The sequence below is a fragment of the Heptranchias perlo genome, chromosome 10 (genome assembly GCF_035084215.1).
Source record: "Heptranchias perlo isolate sHepPer1 chromosome 10, sHepPer1.hap1, whole genome shotgun sequence".
NCBI lineage: Eukaryota > Metazoa > Chordata > Chondrichthyes > Hexanchiformes > Hexanchidae > Heptranchias > Heptranchias perlo.
The window spans coordinates 85,283,542-85,302,403 of record NC_090334.1 but is presented as its reverse complement, the minus strand read 5'-3'; the positions used below and the strand labels follow the sequence as shown (position 1 = coordinate 85,302,403).

The 18,862-nt window shown below is 45.6% G+C and overlaps 1 protein-coding gene across 1 annotated transcript in view; it reads left to right on the top strand.

The window, feature by feature from the left end:
* tgfb3 (transforming growth factor, beta 3) overlaps positions 1-18,862 on the top strand; it is a 120,511-nt gene that overhangs the window by 25,325 nt on the left and 76,324 nt on the right. The window contains exons 2-4 of the mRNA XM_067992134.1: positions 3,927-4,087; positions 7,845-7,974; positions 15,952-16,056. Coding sequence (XP_067848235.1) covers positions 3,927-4,087; positions 7,845-7,974; positions 15,952-16,056 — 396 coding nt within the window. The remainder of the gene's footprint in view (positions 1-3,926; positions 4,088-7,844; positions 7,975-15,951; positions 16,057-18,862) is intronic.

The following is an 18,862-nucleotide window of genomic DNA, read 5'->3' as shown; positions in this document are numbered from 1 at the left end:
GTGCTGGCTACCTTTTAAGAGATTTCTAAGAAACATCTTCCCTCTAAGGGAGCATGTTTACCAAGGAGCCCGAGTGAAATTGAGGTCAATGGGAATCAGGGGGAAAACTCTCCAGTGGCTGGAGTCATACCGAGCACAAAGGAAGATGGTTGTGGTTGTGGGAGGCCAATTGATTCACTCCACGTGATATCAAGAAACGGCTGAGTGCACTGGATACAGCAAAGGCTATGGGCCCCGACAACATCCCTGTTGTAGTGCTGAAGACTTGTGCTCCAGAACTAGCTGTGCCTCTAGCCAAGCTGTTCCAGTACAGCGACAGCACTGGCATCTACCCGACATTGTGGAAAATTGCCCAGGTATGTCCTGTCCACAAAAAGCAGGACAAATCCAATCCGGCCAATTACTGCCCCATCGGTCTACTCTCAATCATCAGCAAAGTGATGGAAGGTGTCGTCGACAGTGCTGTCAAGCGGCACTTACTCACCAATAACCTGCTCACCGATGCTCAGTTTGGGTTCCGCCAGGACCACTCGGCTCCAGACCTCATTACAGCCTTGGTCCAAACTGGACAAAAGAGCTGAATTCCAGAGGTGAGGTGAGAGTGACTGCCCTTGACGTCAAGGCAGCATTTGACCGAGTGTGGCACCAAGGAGCCCTAGTAAAATTGAAGTCAATGGGAATCAGGGGGAAAACTCTCCAGTGGCTGGAATCATATCTAGCACAAAGGAAGATGGTAGTGGTTGTTGGAGGCCAATCATCTCAGCCCCAGAACATTGCTGCAGGAGTTCCTCAGGGCAGTGTCCTCGGCCCAACCATCTTCAGCTGCTTCATCAATGACCTTCCCTCCATCATAAATTCAGAAATGGGGATGTTCACTGATGCTTGCACAGTTTTCAGTTCCATTCGCAACCCCTCAGGTAATGAAGCAGTCCGAGCCCGCATGCAGCAAGACCTGGACAACATCCAGGCTTGGGCTGATAAGTGGCAAGTAACATTCGCGCCAGACAAGTGCCAGGCAATGACCATCTCCAACAAGAGAGAGTCCAACCACCTCCCCTTGACATTCAATGGCATTACCATCGCCGAATCCCCCACCATCAACATCCTGGGGGTCACCATTGACCAGAAACTTAACTGGACAAGCCACATAAATACTGTGGCTACAAGAGCAGGTCAGAGGCTGGGTATTCTGCGGCGAGTGACTCACCTCCTGACTCCCCAAAGCCTTTCCACCATCTACAAGGCACAAGTCAGGAGTGTGATGGAATACTCTCCACTTGCCTGGATGAGTGCAGCTCCAACAACACACAAGAAGCTCAACACCATCCAGGACAAAGCAGCCCGCTTGATTGGCCACCCATCCACCACCCTAAACATTCACTCCCTTCACCACTGGCGCACTGTGGCTGCAGTGTGTACCATCCACAGGATGCACTGCAGCAACTCGCCAAGGCTTCTTCGACAGCACCTCCCAAACCCGCGACCTCTACCACCTAGAAGGACAAGAGCAGCAGGCACATGGGAACAACACCACCTGCACGTTCCCCTCCAAGTCACACACCATCCCGACTTGGAAATATATCGTCATTCCTTCATCGTCGCTGGGTCAAAATCCTGGAACTCCCTTCCTAACAGCACTGTGGGAGAACCTTCACCACACGGACTGCAGTGGTTCAAGAAGGCGGCTCACCACCACCTTCTCAAGGGCAATTAGGGATGGGCAATAAATGCCGGCCTCGCCAGCGACGCCCACATCCCATGAACAAATAAAAAAAATTCTCCCTTCAAGAAATTGCATTGGTTCCACGTGCAAGACCTGGAATGGAACTCGAATTGCAGGTGAGTCCTCGGGCCGGCCGAAACTTCCGTCCTGCCTGCGCAGGGGTCATGGGCGCGAGGTAATAGCACATCACGCGAATCGCGCCCAAAAATGGCTCGCATCCAATTTTTGTCCCCCAGTGTGTGTTACTGGGTATAACACTCCCGTGTATATTATATAATAACACACCGTGTGTTACTGGGTATAACACTCCTGTATATATTATATAATAACACACCGTGTGTTACTGGATATAACACTCCTGTATATATTATATAATAACACACCGTGTGTTACTGGATATAACACTCCTGTATATATTATATAATAACACACCGTGTGTTACTGGATATAACACTCCTGTATATATTATATAATAACACGCCGTGTGTTACTGGATATAACACTCCTGTATATATTATATAATAACACACTGTGTGTTACTGGGTATAACACTCCTGTATATATTATATAATAACACACCGTGTGTTACTGGGTATAACACTCCTGTATATATTATATAATAACACACCATGTGTTACTGGGTATAACACTCCTGTATATATATTATATAATTACTGGGTATAACACTCTTGTATATATTATATAATAACACACCATGTGTTACTGGGTATAACACTCCTGCATATATTATATAATAACACACTGTGTGTTACTGGGTATAACACTCCTGTATATATATTATATAATAACACACTGTGTGTTACTGGGTATAACACTCCTGCATATATTATATAATAACACACTGTGTGTTACTGGGTATAACACTCCTGTATATATTATATAATAACACACCGTGTGTTACTGGGTATAACACTCCTGTATATATTATATAATAACACACCATGTGTTACTGGGTATAACACTCCTGTATATATTATACACACCGTTTGTTACTGGGTCTGTATTAGATTCCAGCTTGTCACGCACTCCCAGGTAATCTGTTATTCTATTTATAAACCCCCCGAACCCCTCGATTAGATTCCAGCCTGTAGCTCACTCCCGAGTATCTGTTATTCTATATATAAACCCCCCGAACCCCTCGATTAGATTCCAGCCTGTAACTCACTCCCGGGTATCTGTTATTCTATATATAAACCCCCCGAACCCCTCGATTAGATTCCAGCCTGTAACTCACTCCCGGGTATCAGTTATTCTATATATAAACCCCCCGAACCCCTCGATTAGATTCCAGCCTGTAACTCACTCCCGGGTATCTGTTATTCTATATATAAACCCCCCGAACCCCTCGATTAGATTCCAGTCTGTAACTCACTGCCGGGTATCTGTTATTCTATATATAAACCCCCCGAACCCCTCGATTAGATTCCAGCCTGTAACTCACTCCCGGGTATCTGTTATTCTATAGATAAACCCCCCGAACCCCTCGATTAGATTCCAGCCTGTAACTCACTCCCGGGTATCTGTTGTTCTATATATAAACCCCCCGAACCCCTCGATTAGATTCCAGTCTGTAACTCACTCCCGGGTATCTGTTATTCTATATATAAACCCCCCGAACCCCTCGATTAGATTCCAGTCTGTAACTCACTCCCGGGTATCTGTTATTCTATATATAAACCCCCCGAACCCCTCGATTAGATTCCAGTCTGTAACTCACTCCCGGGTATCTGTTATTCTATATATAAACCCCCCGAACTCCTCGATTAGATTCCAGCCTGTAACTCACTCCCGGGTATCTGTTATTCTATATATAAACCCCCCCGAACCCCTCGATTAGATTCCGGTCTGTAACTCACTCCCGGGTATCTGTTATTCTATATATAAACCCCCCGAACCCCTCGATTAGATTCCAGCCTGTAACTCACTCCCGGGTATCTGTTATTCTATATATAAACCCCCCGAACCCCTCGATTAGATTCCAGCCTGTAACTCACTCCCGGGTATCTGTTATTCTATATATAAACCCCCCGAACCCCTCGATTAGACCCCAGCCTGTAACTCACTCCCAGTATTCTGTGCTTTCTTTCACCGCGGGGACTGAGCTCTGTTTGTGAAGTTCGAATTTGATGGTCGGAGGAGGAAACAGTGAAGAGAAACAATGGTGTTTTATTTTTTTTTCCAGATGACGTCAGTTCGTGCCGGGGGATCACATCGAAGGTTTTCCGATTCAACATATCCTCCATGGAGAAGAGTGCTTCCAGCTTGTTCCGGGCGGAGTTCCGAGCTCTCCGAGTCCCAAACACTAACGCCAAACGCAACGAGCAGCGGATCGAAGTGTATCAGGTGGGGATTTACACCTTGGGTCATCGCTTCTTATATTCCACAATGAAGACATTCAACCGTGGGGAGCCTGACAAGTCAGCCTGATTCTCTCCGGGTGTCCACCAGGGTTTGTTAGATTGTGTTCAGGAGCAGGAACCCTTCCTTCCCCAGCACCTCGGGCATTGGAACATCCCAACTCCCAGCCCTGATGAAATAGAATCATTGGGGTTCACAGCACAGAAAGAGGCCATTCAGCCCACCGCGTCCTTCTCAGTTCTTTCCCGGAGTGATCCCATTGCCTCCGTCTCTTTTAAAAGATGCAGTGGTCTCTTCCTCAAACGCTCCTTGTGGCAAAGCATTTCACACTCCCAACAACCCTGCGTGTGTAGAGATCAGTTCTGGGATCTTCCCGATGCGTCGGGCCTGGTCCCACACTGGGCGGTGCAGTCATCCACTGAGCCAGCGGGCGGAAGCTCATCACTTATTTGGACACGGCCGTGGCAATGATTTGGTTCCCACGACATCACCAAGGTTTACTAGTCAGGTATTGTAGTGTAGTGGTGACTTTACTGGATTAATAATGCAGAGAACATGAGTTCCAGGGCCTGTTTGAGAATTTGAATTCAATTTTAAAAATCTGGAAACAAAAATCTGGTAAAAATGACCACGAAGCTGTTGGATTGTTGTACAAACCCAACTGGTTCACTCATGTCCTTTAGGGAAGGAATCCTGCCGTCCTTACCCGGTCTGGGCCTATATGTGACTCCAGACCCTCACCACCCCACTCTGAAGTGGGCCTCGCAAACCACTCAGTTGTAGCAAAGTGTAACATAAGAAGAAGGCAGCTCACCACCACCTTCTCAGGGCAATAAATGCCGGCCTTATTCAGAATAAATAATAAAAAAAGATTTACTGTCCCGAGCTGGTGGAGCCTGCAATGCTAAACAGTAATGGGGTCCACACGAGCTGTACCCAATATCTATCAACACAATGTAAAGCTCAGTTCCTTCCTATGTACTTTACAATTGTCTCTCAAATTTCATCTCCCATTTTCTGCCCACTCACATATATTGTCCGACGTGTTTGATATCATAAAATCATAGAAAATTTATGGCACAGAAGGAGGCCATTCGGCCCATCGTGTCCGTGCCGGCTGAGAAACGAGCCTCCCAGTCTAATCCCACTTTCCCGCATTTGGTCCGTAGCCCTGCAGGTCACGGCTCTTCAGGTGAACATCCAGGTATTTTTTAATGAGTCGAGGGTTTCTGCCTCTCCCACCCTCTCAGGCAGTGAGTTCCAGACCCCCACCACCCTCTGGGTGAAAAATCTTTTCCTCATTTCCCCTCTAATCCTTCTACCAATCACTTTAAATCTATGCCCCCTGGTTATTGACCTCCCTATCCACTCTGGGCCCCTCATAATTTTATAAACCTCAATTAAATCTCCCCTCAGCCTCCTTTGTTCCAAGGAAAACAACCCCAGCCTATCCAATCTTTCCTCATAGCTAAAATTCTCCAGTCCCGGCAACATCCTTGTAAATCTCCTCTGTACCCTCTCTAGTGCAATCACATCCTTCCTGTAATGTGGTGACCAGAATTGTACTCAAGCTGTGGCCTAACCAATGTTTTATACAGTTCCAGCATAACCTCCCTGGTCTTATATTCAATGCCTTGGCTAATAAAGGAAAGTATTCCATATGCTTTCTTAACCACCTTATCTACCTGTCCTGCTACCTTCAGGGATCTGTGGACATGCACTCCAAGGTCCCTCACTTCCTCTACACCTCTCAGTCTCCTCCCATTTATTGTGTATTCACTTGCCTTGTTTGCCCTCCCCAAATGCATTACCTCACACTTCTCCGGATTGAATTCCATTTGCTACTTTTCTGTCCATCTGACCAGTCCGTTGATATCTTCCTGCAGTCTACAGCTTTCCTCCTCACTATAACCACACGGCCAATTTTTGTGTCTTCCGCAAATTTCTTAATCATGTCTCCTACGTTTAAGCCCAAATCGTTAATCATCTGTAATTTTCATTGAGTTTCAGAACCCACATCACTGATGGACGTTAAAAACTGTCATGGTCCCAACACCATGTGCTGGAGACTCCCACTCAATACTCCCCTCCCTCCCTGACACAACCCCTGCAACCAGTACCTGCTCATTTCTACCCTTCAGCCAGTTTCTTATCTACCCCGTGTTTTACCCTGAATCCCCACAGCTTTTAACTTAATTAATGACCTTTCATGTGGAACTTTATCAAGTGCCTTTTGGAAGTCTAAGACAAACTAAATGGTACAATTTTAAAGGGGGCGCAGGAACAGAGAGATCTGGGGGTGCACATACATGAATCTTTGAAGGTGGCAGGACAAGTTGAGGAGGCTGTTAAAAAAGGCATATGGGATCCTGGGCTTTATTAAAAGAGGCTCAGAGTACAAAAGCAAGGAAGTTATGCTAAACCTTTATAAAACACTGGTTAGGCCTCAGCTGGAGTATTGTGTCCAATTCTGGGCACCGCACTTTAGGAAGGATGTGAAGGCCTTAGAGAGGGAGCAGAGGAGATTTACTGGAATGGTACCAGGGATGAGGGACTTCAGTTATGTGGAGAGACTGGAGAAGCTGGGGTTGTTCTCCTTAGAGCAGAGAAGATTAAGGGGAGATTTGATCGAGGTGTTCAAAATCATGAGGGGTTTTAATAGAGTCGATGGGGAGAAACTGTTTCCAGTGGCAGGAGGGTCGGGAACCTGAGGACACAGATTTAAGGTAATTGGCAAAAGAGCCAGAGGGGAGATGAGGAGAAATGTTTTTACGCAGCGAGTTGTTATGATCTGGAATGCGCTGCCTGAAAGGGCGGTGGAAGCAGATTCAATAATAACTTTCAAAAGGGAATTGGATAAATACTTGAAGGGAAAAATTTGCAGGGCTATGGGGAAAGAGCAGGGGAACGGGACGAATTGGGTAGCTCTTTCAAAGAGTCGGCACAGGCACGATGGGCCGAACGGCCTCCTCCTGTGCTGTATCATTCTATGATCCTATGGGTTATCACTTCCTCACGGAAGCTGGTCATGGAGGATCCTGTCTGTTTGAAGCCGTGTTGACTGCTGTTTGTGCAAATAATTCCCAACATCACCCCTGACAACCGATTCCATTATTGTACGTGAAACAGACGGAGGAATAATGTGCCTCTGGCTGTTTTGTTCCCATTTCTTCAGTGTGGGCATCACATTAGCCTGTTTCCAATCTATTGGCATCTCCCCAGTGTCCAGTGACCCCCCTCCCCCCCTCATAATGATTATCAGTACCTTACAAATCCCCTCCCCAGTATCTCTCAGCACTCTGGTCTAAATACCACCTACCCCTGGGGGTTTGTTTGTTTTAAGCTTGTCTCGGATTTCCACCTCATTTATCACAAAGTAATGAATTCTGTCCAGGTGCTTGTTTTTTTTGGGGAGGGAATGTTTCTCGCGTCTTTCCTTGGGAGAAATGACTTGGCTCAGGGGGAGAGGAACCAGCCGGTGTTTCAATTCCCGATCACTATGCATCAACTCTATCCGGGAAATGAATGTGTAATGATCGGGGCAAGCACAGGACTGGGCCCAGTGTCAATATCCTCGGCCTGGAAATCCTACTAGTCTAGTCAGACTTGTGAAGAATTTGCATCAAATGCACCAAAACCCCAGTGAGAGACGACGCCTTCAGGAGACGAGCAGTCAGAAACCTGGGGGAGGGGCAGGGTGAGCACAGAATTCTCGGCCAGTGTTTGCTTTTTGCTGTTTCAGATTCTAAAGCCTGACGATCACATCGCTAAACAGCGATACATCGCCGGAAAAGTGGTTCTCACAAAAGGCATCAGCGAGTGGGTGTCGTTTGATGTCACCGAGAGTGTGAAGGAATGGCTAATTAACAGAGGTGAGTTTTACATCAGCTTCGGGACACATTCACACAGAAATCATCATCTCACAGATCAAACACAATCCCTTCCCTTCATCAGTTTGTGTTCGGTCTGTGTTGGATTATGTTGGGTCCGTGTTTTGGATTATGTTGGGTCTGTGTTTTGGATTATGTTGGGTCTGTGTTTTGGATTATGTTGGGTCTGTGTCTTGGATTATGTTGGGTATGTGTTTTGGATTATGTTCGGTTGGTGTTTTGGATTATGTTCGGTCTGTGTTTTGGATTATGTTGGGTTTGTGTTTTGGATTATGTTCGGTCTGTGTTTTGGATTATGTTCGGTCGGTGTTTTGGATTACGTTCGGTCTGTGTTTTGGATTATGTTCGGTCGGTGTTTTGGATTATGTTCGGTCGGTGTTTTGGATTACGTTCGGTCTGTGTTTTGGATTATGTTCGGTCGGTGTTTTGGATTATGTTCGGTCTGTGTTTTGGATTATGTTCGGTCGGTGTTTTGGATTATGTTCGGTCTGTGTTTTGGATTATGTTCGGTCGGTGTTTTGGATTATGTTCGGTCTGTGTTTTGGATTATGTTCAGTCTGTGTTTTGGATTATGTTCGGTCGGTGTTTTGGATTATGTTCGGTCTGTGTTTTGGATTATGTTCGGTCTGTGTTTTGGATTATGTTCGGCCTGTGTTATCATTGTATCGTAGTACGTACAGCACAGGATGAGGCCATTCGTTCCATTGTGCCCCTGCCAGCTCTTTGAAAGAGCTATCCAATTAGTCTCACCCCCCTGCTCTTTCCCCATTTTTCCCCTTTCAAGTATTTATCCAATTCACTTTTGAAAGTTATTATTGAATCTGCTTCCACCGCCCTTTCAGGCAGCACATTCCAGATCATAACAACTCGCTGCGTAAAAAATTTCTCCTCATGTCGCCTCTGGTTCTTTTGCCAATCACCTTAAATCTGTGTCCTCTGGTTACCGACCCTTCTGTCACTGGAAACAGTTTCTCCTTATTTACTCCGTCAAAACACTTCATGATTTTTAACACCTCTATCAAATTTTCCCTTAACCTTCTCTGCTCTAAGGAGAACATAGAAACATGGAAACATAGAAAATAGGAGCAAGAGTAGGCCATTCGGCCCTTCGGGCCTGCTCCGCCATTCAAAATGATCATGGCTGATCGTCTAACTCAGTACCCTGTTCCTGGTTTTTCCCCATATCCCTTGATCCCTTTAGCATTAAGAAATATATCTATCTCCTTCTTGAATATATTTAATGACTTGGCCTCCACTGCCTTCTGTGGTAGAGAATTCCACAGGTTCACCGCCCTCTGAGTGAAGAAATTTCTCCTTATCTCGGTTCTAAATGGCATACCCCGTATCCTGAGACTGTGGCCCCTGGTTCTGGACTCCCCGGCCTTCGGGAACATCCTCCCTGCACCTAGTATGTCTAGTCCTGTTAGAATTTTATATGTTTCGATGAGATCACCTCTCATTCTTCTAAACTCCAGTGAATACAGGCCTAGTCGACCCAATCTCTCTTCATACGTCAGTCCTGCCATCCCAGGAATCAGTCTGGTGAACCTTTGTTGCACTCCCTCCATGGCAAGGACATCCTTCCTCAGATAAGGAGACCAAAACTGCACACAATACTCCAGATGTGGTCTCACCAAGGCCCCGTACAACTGCAGTAAGACATCCCTGCCCCTGTACTCAAATCCTCTTGCAATGAAGGCCAACATACCATTTGCCTTCCTAACTGCTTGCTGCACCTGAATGCTCGCTTTCAGCGACTGGTGTACAAGAACACCCAGGTCTCGTTGCACCTCCCCTTTTCCCAATCTATCACCATTCAGATAATAATCTGCCTTTCTGTTTTTACAACCAAAGTGGATAACCTCACATTTATCCACGTTATACTGCATCTGCCATGTTCTTGCCCACTCACCCAACTTGTCCAAATCACATTGGAGCCTCTTTGCATCCTCCTCACAGCTCACATTCCACCCCAGCTTTGTGTTGTCTGCAAACTTGGAAATGTTACATTCAGTTCCCTCATCCAAATCATTGATATATATATAGTGAATAGCTGGGGCCCAAGCACTGATCCCTGCAGTACCCCACTAGTCACTGCCTGCCACCCGGAAAAAGACCCGTTTATTCCTACTTTCTGTTTCCTGTCTGTCAATCAATTCTCAATCAATGCCAGTATATTCCCCCCAATCCCATGTGCTTTAATTTTGCACACTAACCTCTTGTGTGGGACCTTATCAAAGACCTTCTGAAAATCCAAATAAACCACATCCACTGGTTCTCCCCTATCTATTCTACCAGTTACATCCTCAAAAAACTCCAGTAGATTTGTTAAGCGTGATTTCCCTTTCATAAACCCATGCTGACTTTGTCCAATCCCATTAATGCATTCCAAATGTTCTAGTTATCACATCTTTTATAATAGACTCGAGCATTTTCCCCACTACTGATGTTCGGCTAACTGGTCTGTAATTCCCGGTTTTTTCTCTCCCTCCTTTTTTAAATAGTGGGGTTACATTTGCCACCCTCCAATCTGTAGGAACTGTTCCAGAGTCTATAGAATTTTGGAAGATGATCACCAATGCATCCACTATTTCCAGGGCCACTTCCTTTAGTACTCTGGGATGTAGATTATCAGGCCCTGGGGATTTGTCAGTCTTCAGCCCCATTAATTTCCCTAGCACTATTTTTTTACTAATACTGGTTTCTTTCAGTTCCTCCCTCTCACTAGACCCTTGGTTCCCTAACATTTCTGGGAGGTTACTTGTGTCCTCCTTTGTAAAGACAGAACCAAAGTATGTGTTTAATTGTTCTGCCATTTCTTTGTTCCCCATTATAATTTCCCCCATTTCTGACTGTAAGGGACCTACATTTGTCTTCACTAATCTTTTTCTCTTGACATATTTATAGAAGCTTTTACAGTCAGTTTTTATGTTCCCTGCTAGTTTACTCTCATACTCTATTTTTCCCCTCTTAATCAATCTCTTTGTCCTCCTTTGCTGAATTCTGAACTGCTCCCAATCCTCAGGCTTGCCGCTTTTCTGGCAATTTTATATGTCTCCTCTTTGGATCTAATATTATCCCTAATTTCTTTTGTAAGCCATGGTTGAGCCACCTTTCCTGTTTTATTTTTACGCCAGACAGGAATGAATAATTGTTGTAATTCCTGCACACGTTCTTTAAATATTAGCCATTGCCTATCCACCGTCATCCCTTTTAGTAAAGTTCCCCAATCTATCATAGCCAACTCGCACCTCATACTTTCGTAATTTCCTTTATTTAGATTCAGGACCCTAGTTTCGGATTCAAGTACTTCACTCTCCATCTTAATGAGGAATTCTATCATGTTATGGTCGCTCTTCCCTAAGGGAGCCAGGCAATGACCATCTCCAACAAGAGAGAGTCTAACCACCTCCACTTGACATTCAACGGCATTACCATCGCCGAATCCCCCACCATCAACATCCTAGGGGTCAGCATTGACCAGAAACTTAACTGGACCAGCCATATAAATACTGTGGCTACAAGAGCAGGTCAGAGGCTGGGTATTCTGTGGCGAGTGACTCACCTCCTGACTCCCCAAAGCCTTTCCACCATCTACAAGGCACAAGTCAGGAGTGTGATGGAATACTCTCCACTTGCCTGGATGAGTGCAGCTCCAACACTCAAGAAGCTCTACACCATCCAGGACAAAGCAGCCCGCTTGATTGGCACCCCATCCACCACCCTAAACATTCACTCCCTTCACCACCGGCGCACTGTGGCTGCAGTGTGTACCATCCACAGGATGCACTGCAGCAACTCGCCAAGGCTTCTTCGACAGCACCTCCCAAACCCGCAACCTCTACCACCTAGAAGGACAAGAGCAGCAGGCACATGGGAACAACACCACCTGCACGTTGCCCTCCAAGTCACACACCATCCCGACTTGGAAATATATCGCCGTTCCTTCATCGTCGCTGGGTCAAAATCCTGGAACTCCCTTCCTAACAGCACTGTGGGAGAACCTTCACCACACGGACTGCAGCGGTTCAAGAAGGTGGCTCACCACCACCTTCTCAAGGGGCAATTAGGGATGGGCAATAAATGCCGGCCTCGCCAGCGACGCCCTCATCCCATGAACGGATAAAAAAAATTCTAGTAAATCTCCTCTGCACCCTCTCTAAGACCTTCACATCCTTCCTAAAGTGCGGTGCCCAGAATTGAACACAATACTCCAGCTGAGGCCTAACCAGTGATTTATAAAGATTTAACATAACTTCCTTGCTTTTGCACTCTATGCCTCTATTAATAAAGCCCAGGATCCCATATGCTTTTTTAACAGCCTTCTCAACTTTTCCTGCCACCTTCAAAGATTTGTATATGTGCAACCACAGGTTCTCTGTTCCTGCACCCCAACTTTAAAATTGTACCATTTAGTTTATATTGCCTCTCCTCATTCTTCCTAACAAAATGAATCACTTCCATACTTCTCTGCGCTAAATTTCATCTGCCACGTGTCTGCCCATTTCACCAGTCTGTCTGTGTCCTCCTGAAGTCTGTCACTATCCTCCTCATTGTTTACTACATTTCTGAGTTGCGTGTCATCTACAAATTTTGAAATTATACCCTGTATATCCAAATCCCGGCCATTAATATATAGCAAAAAGAGCAGTGGTCCTAATACTGACCCCTGGGGAACACCACTGTATACTTCCCTCCAGTCTGAAAAACAACCGTTCACCACTACTCTCTGCTTTCTATCCCTTAGCCACTTTCCCTTTAATCCCATGGGCTTTAATTTTGTTAACATGTCTATTATGTAATACTTTATCAAATGCTTTCTGAAAGTCCATAAATACAATGTCAACTGCATTACCCTAATCAATCCTCTCCATTACTTCATCAAAGGACAAAAGTCTTTGGTTTGAATAAGGCAACAACTTTGCAAACGATGACACAGATGGCAGTTTGAGGACAGTTCATGCAGAATGCAGCCCCGGCCACATCCACAGGGACATTAGAGAAGTGCCCAGCAGAATGGATCATGTTCAGTCTGTGTTGTGGATTATGTTGGGTCTGTGTTGTGGATTATGTTGGGTCTGTGTTGTGGATTATGTTGGGTCTGTGTTGTGGATTATGTTGGGTCTGTGTTGTGGATTATGTTTGGTCTGTGTTGTGGATTATGTTCAGTCTGTGTTGTGGATTATGTTGGGTCTGTGTTGTGGATGTGGTTTATTTGGATTTTCAGAAGGCCTTTGATAAAGTCCCACATAAGGGGTTAGTGTGCAAAATTAAAGCACATGGGATTGGGGGGAATATACTGGCATGGACTGAAAATTGGTTAACAGACAGGAAACAGAGAGTAGGAATAAATGGGTCTTTTTCGGGGTGGCAGGCAGTGACGAGTGGGGTACCGCAGGGATCAGTGCTTGGGCCCCAGCTATTCACAATATATATCAATGATTTGGATGAGGGAATCAAATGTAATATTTCCAAGTTTGCAGACAACACAAAACTAGGTGGGATCGTGAGTTGTGAGGAGGATGCAAAGAGACTTCAAGGCGATTTAGACAAGTTGAGTGAGTGGGCAAATACATGGCAGATGCAGTATAATGTGGATAAATGTGAAGGAAGAACAGAAAGGCAGAGTATTATTTAAATAGTGATATATTGGGGAATGTTGATATACAAAGAGACCTGGATGTCCTTGTACACCAGTCACTGAAAGCAAACATGCAGGTGCAGCAAGCAGTTAGGAAGACAAATGGTATGTTGGCCTTCATTGCAAGAGGATTTGAGTACAGGAGCAAGGATGTCTTACAGCAGTTATACAGGGCCTTGGTGAGACCACACCTAGAGTATTGTGTGCAGTTTGGTCTCTTTACCTAAGAAAAGATCTACTTGCCATAGAGGGAGTGCAGCGAAGGTTCACCAGACTGATTCCTGGGATGGCAGGACTGTCGTATGAGGAGAGATTGGGTCGACTCGGCCTGTATTCACTCGAGTTTAGAAGAATGAGAGGGGATCTCATTGAAACATATAAAATTCTGAAACGGCTGGACAGACTGGATGCAGGGAGGATGTTTCCCCTGGCTGGGGGGGGTCCAGAACGAGGGGTCACAGTCTCAGGATACGGGGTAGGACATTTAGGACTGAGATGAGGAGAAATTTCTTCACTCAGAGGGTGGTGAACCTGTGGAATTCTCTATCACAGAAGGCTGTGGAGGCCAAGTCACTGAATATATTTAAGAAGGAGCTGGATGGATTTCTAGACACAAAAGGCATCAAGGGGTATGGGGAGAGAGCAGGGATATGGTATTGAGATATAGGATCAGCCATGATCATATTGAATGGCGGAGCAGGCTCGAAGGGCTGAATGGCCTACTCCTGCTCCTATTTTCTATGTTTCTATGATTATATTCAGTCTGTGTTGTGGATAATGTTGGGTCTGTATTGGATTATGTTGGGTCTGTGTTGTGGATTATGTTCGGTCTGTGTTGGATTATGTTCAGTCTGTGTTGTGGATTATGTTGGGTCTGTATTGGATTATGTTTGGTCTGTGTTGTGGATTATGTTTGGTCTGTGCTGGATCATGTTGGGTCTGTGTTGTGTGTTATGTTGGGTCTGTATTGGATTACGTTCGGTCTGCGTTTGATTATGTTGGGTCTGTGTTGTGGATTATGTTTGGTCTGTGTTGTGGATTATGTTGGGTTTGTGTTGTGGATTATGTTGGGTCTGTGTTGTGGATTATGTTTGGTCTGTGTTGTGGATTATGTTGGGTCTGTGTTGGATTATGTTGTGTCTGTGTTGTGGATTATGTTGGGTCTGTGTTGTGGAGTATGTTGGGTCTGTGTTGTGGATTATGTTTGGTCTGTGTTGTGGATTATGTTGGGTCTGTGTTGGATTATGTTGGGTCTGTGTTGTGGATTATGTTGGGTCTGTGTTGTGGATTATGTTGGGTCTGTGTTGTGGATTATGTTGGGTCTGTGTTGTGGATTATGTTGGGTCTGTGTTGTGGATTATGTTGGGTCTGTGTTGGATTATGTTGGGTCTGTGTTGTGGATTATGTTTGGTCTGTGTTGTGGATTATGTTTGGTCTGTGTTGTGGATTATGTTGGGTCTGTGTTGTGGATTATGTTGGGTCTGTGTTGTGGAGTATGTTGGGTCTGTGTTATGGATTATGTTGGGTCTGTGTTGTGGATTATGTTGGGTCTGTGTTGTGGATTATGTTGGGTCTGTGTTGTGGATTATGTTGGGTCTGTGTTGTGGATTATGTTCGGTCTGCGTTGTGGATTATGTTGGGTCTGTGTTGTGGATTATGTTCGGTCTGCGTTGTGGATTATGTTGGGTCTGTGTTGTGGATTATGTTGGGTCTGTGTTGTGGATTATGTTGGGTCTGTGTTGTGGATTCTGTTGGGTCTGTGTTGTGGATTATGTTGGGTCTGTGTTGTGGATTATGTTGGGTCTGTGTTGTGGATTATGTTGGGTCTGTGTTGTGGATTATGTTGGGTCTGTGTTGGATTATGTTGGGTCTGTGTTGTGGATTATGTTGGGTCTGTGTTGTGGATTATGTTGGGTCTGTGTTGGATTATGTTGGGTCTGTGTTGTGGATTATGTTGGGTCTGTGTTGTGGATTATGTTGGGTCTGTGTTGGATTATGTTGGGTCTGTGTTGTGGATTATGTTGGGTCTGTGTTGTGGATTATGTTGGGTCTGTGTTGTGGATTATGTTGGGTCTGTGTTGTGGATTATGTTGGGTCTGTGTTGGATTATGTTGGGTCTGTGTTGTGGATTATGTTGGGTCTGTGTTGTGGATTATGTTGGGTCTGTGTTGTGGATTATGTTCGGTCTGTGTTGTCGATTATATTTGGTCTGTGTTGTGGATTATGTTCGGTCTGTGTTGTCGATTATATTTGGTCTGTGTTGTAGGAGGAAATGTTAAGTCATTGAGGACTGAATCTAACCAGCCTGTTTGTTACAGACACCAATCTTGGTCTGGAGATTAGCGTTCATTGTCCCTGTCATACTTTCCATGCCAATGGCATCATCTCCAATGAACAGGAGGTTCTGGATGTGAAATTTAAAGGTAGGAACTGATAGAATCTAGTTGATCCCTCCTCCCTCTTCCTCCCTTCCTCTTCTCTCCTCCCTTTCATCTCATCACTTTCTTCTCACTCAACTATCCTCTCTCCCTCTTTCTTTCCCTTTCCTCCCTCTACCTCTCCATCTCCCTGACTCCGTCTCCCTCCTCCTATCCCATCTCCCCCTCCCACCCTCCAACAATCATGTGATATTTTGACTGAAGATTCAAAGTGCAGATGGTGTTTATCAAGGGATATGAGGAGATATAGAGGTATATGAGGGGTTTTCATAGAGGGATACAAGAAGCCTAGATCGTCCTCAGTGTCTGCTTCATTCTTTCACAGCTACGTTGGAAATTAAGAACGTAAGGAGACATTGACCACGAAAAGGCCATTCAGAGCATCAAGTGTCACCATTTTCACTCTCCCCTATCATGGACTCTACCCTCCATTTAATCCCCTCCCACACCCCCTGAACACTCTCCCCTATCATGGACTCTACCCCCCATTTAATCCCCTCCCACACCCCCTGAACACTCTCCCCTATCATGGACTCTACCCTCCATTTAATCACCTCCCACACCCCCTGTACACTCTCCCCTATCATGGACTCTACCCTCCATTTAATCCCCTCTCACACCCCCTGTACACTCTCCCCTATCGTGGACTCTACCCCCCATTTAATCCCCTCCCACAGCCCATGTACACTCTCCCCTATCATGGACTATACCCATCCATTTAATCCCCTCCCACAGCCCATGTACACTCTCCCCTATCATGGACTATACCCACCCATTTAATCCCCTCCCACAGCCCATGTACACTCTCCCCTATCATGGACTATACCCACCCATTTAATCCCCTCCCACAGCCCATGTACACTCTCCCCTATCATGGACTATACCCACCCATTTAATCCCCTCCCACAGCCCATGTACACTCTCCCCTATCATGGACTATACCCATCCATTTAATCCCCTCCCACAGCCCATGTACACTCTCCCCTATCATGGACTATACCCACCCATTTAATCCCCTCCCACAGCCCATGTACACTCTCCCCTATCATGGACTATACCCACCCATTTAATCCCCTCCCACAGCCCATGTACACTCTCCCCTATCATGGACTATACCCACCCATTTAATCCCCTCCCACAGCCCATGTACACTCTCCCCTATCATGGACTATACCCATCCATTTAATCCCCTCCCACAGCCCATGTACACTCTCCCCTATCATGGACTATACCCACCCATTTAATCCCCTCCCACAGCCCATGTACACTCTCCCCTATCATGGACTATACCAATCCATTTAATCTCCTCCCACAGCCCATGTACACTCTCCCTTGTAACATGAGTCAGTAATTGGTTGGGAGGTAGGAGATAGAGAGTAGGGTTAAAGTGATTGTGATTGGCAGGATGTGAGAAGTGGTGATCCCCAGGGATCTGTACCGGGGCCTCAGCTTTTCACCATATTTATCAATGACTTGGATGAAGGAGCAGAGAGTTCTCAATCCAAGTTTGCTGATGACACTAAGTTAGGTCGCACAGTAAATAATGCAGATGGGGACAGAAAGTTGCAAAGGGACATAGAAAGAGTCAGTGAGTGGGTGAAACTGTGGCAGATGGAGTTCAATGTGGGGAAGTGTGAGGTCATTCATTTTGAATCCAAGAAAGATAAATCGAAATAATTTCTCAATGATGAGAGACTAGCAACTGTAGGGGAGCAAAGAGATTTTGGAGTCCAAGTTCACAAATCATTAAAAGCTGATAGTCAGGGACAAAAAGCAAGCCAAAATGCTAATGGAATGTGGCCTTTATCTCAGGGGGCTGGAATACAAAGAGGAGGACGTTGTGCTTCAGCTATACAGAGCTCTGGTTAGACCCCACCAGGAGACTGGGTTCAGTTCTGGGCACCGCACCCCAGGAAGGATATACTGGCCCTGGAGGGGGCGCAGCACAGATTCACCAGAATGATACCGGGGCTTAGAGGGTTAAATTATGAGGCTTGAGAAGATTGAGGGGTGAACTAATCAAGGTGTTTAAAATGATTAAAGGATTTAATAGGGTAGGTACCGAGAAACTATTTTCTCCGGTGAGAGAATCAAGAACTAGGGGACATAATCTTAAAATTAGAGCCAAGCCGTTCAGAAGCAAGATCAGGAAGCACTTTTTCACACAAAGGGGAGTGGAAATCTGGAATTCTCTCCCCCAAAAGGCTGTGAAGGCCGGGGGTCAATTAGAGCTTTCAAGGCTGAGCTCGATAGATTTTTGTTGGGTCAGGGTATCAAAGGATATGGAGCTAAGGCGGATACATGGAGTTGAGATGCAGATCAGCCATGATCCAATTAAATCTGTTTAGTGATGTTGCTCAAGGGATAAATATTGACCAGGGCACCGGGAAGAACTCCCCTGCTCTTCTTTAAATAGTGGCACGGGATCTTTTATATCCATCAGAGAGGGAAGAGCAGACCTCGTTTTAACGGCTCATCTGTTGGCTGAGGGACAGAAAGCAGAGAGTAGTGGTGAACAGTTGTTTTCAGACTGGAGGGAAGTATACAGTGGTGTTCCCCAGGGGTCAGTATTAGGACCACTGCTCTTTTTGATAAATATTAATGACCTGGACTTAGGGTATAGAGGGTATAATTTCAAAGTTTGCAGATGACACGAAACTCGGAAATGTAATGAACAATGTGGAGGATAGTAACAGACTTCAGGAGGACAGAGACAGACTGGTGAAATGGGCAGACACATGGCAGATGAAATTTAACGCAGAGAAGAGTGAAGTGATACATTTTGGTCGGA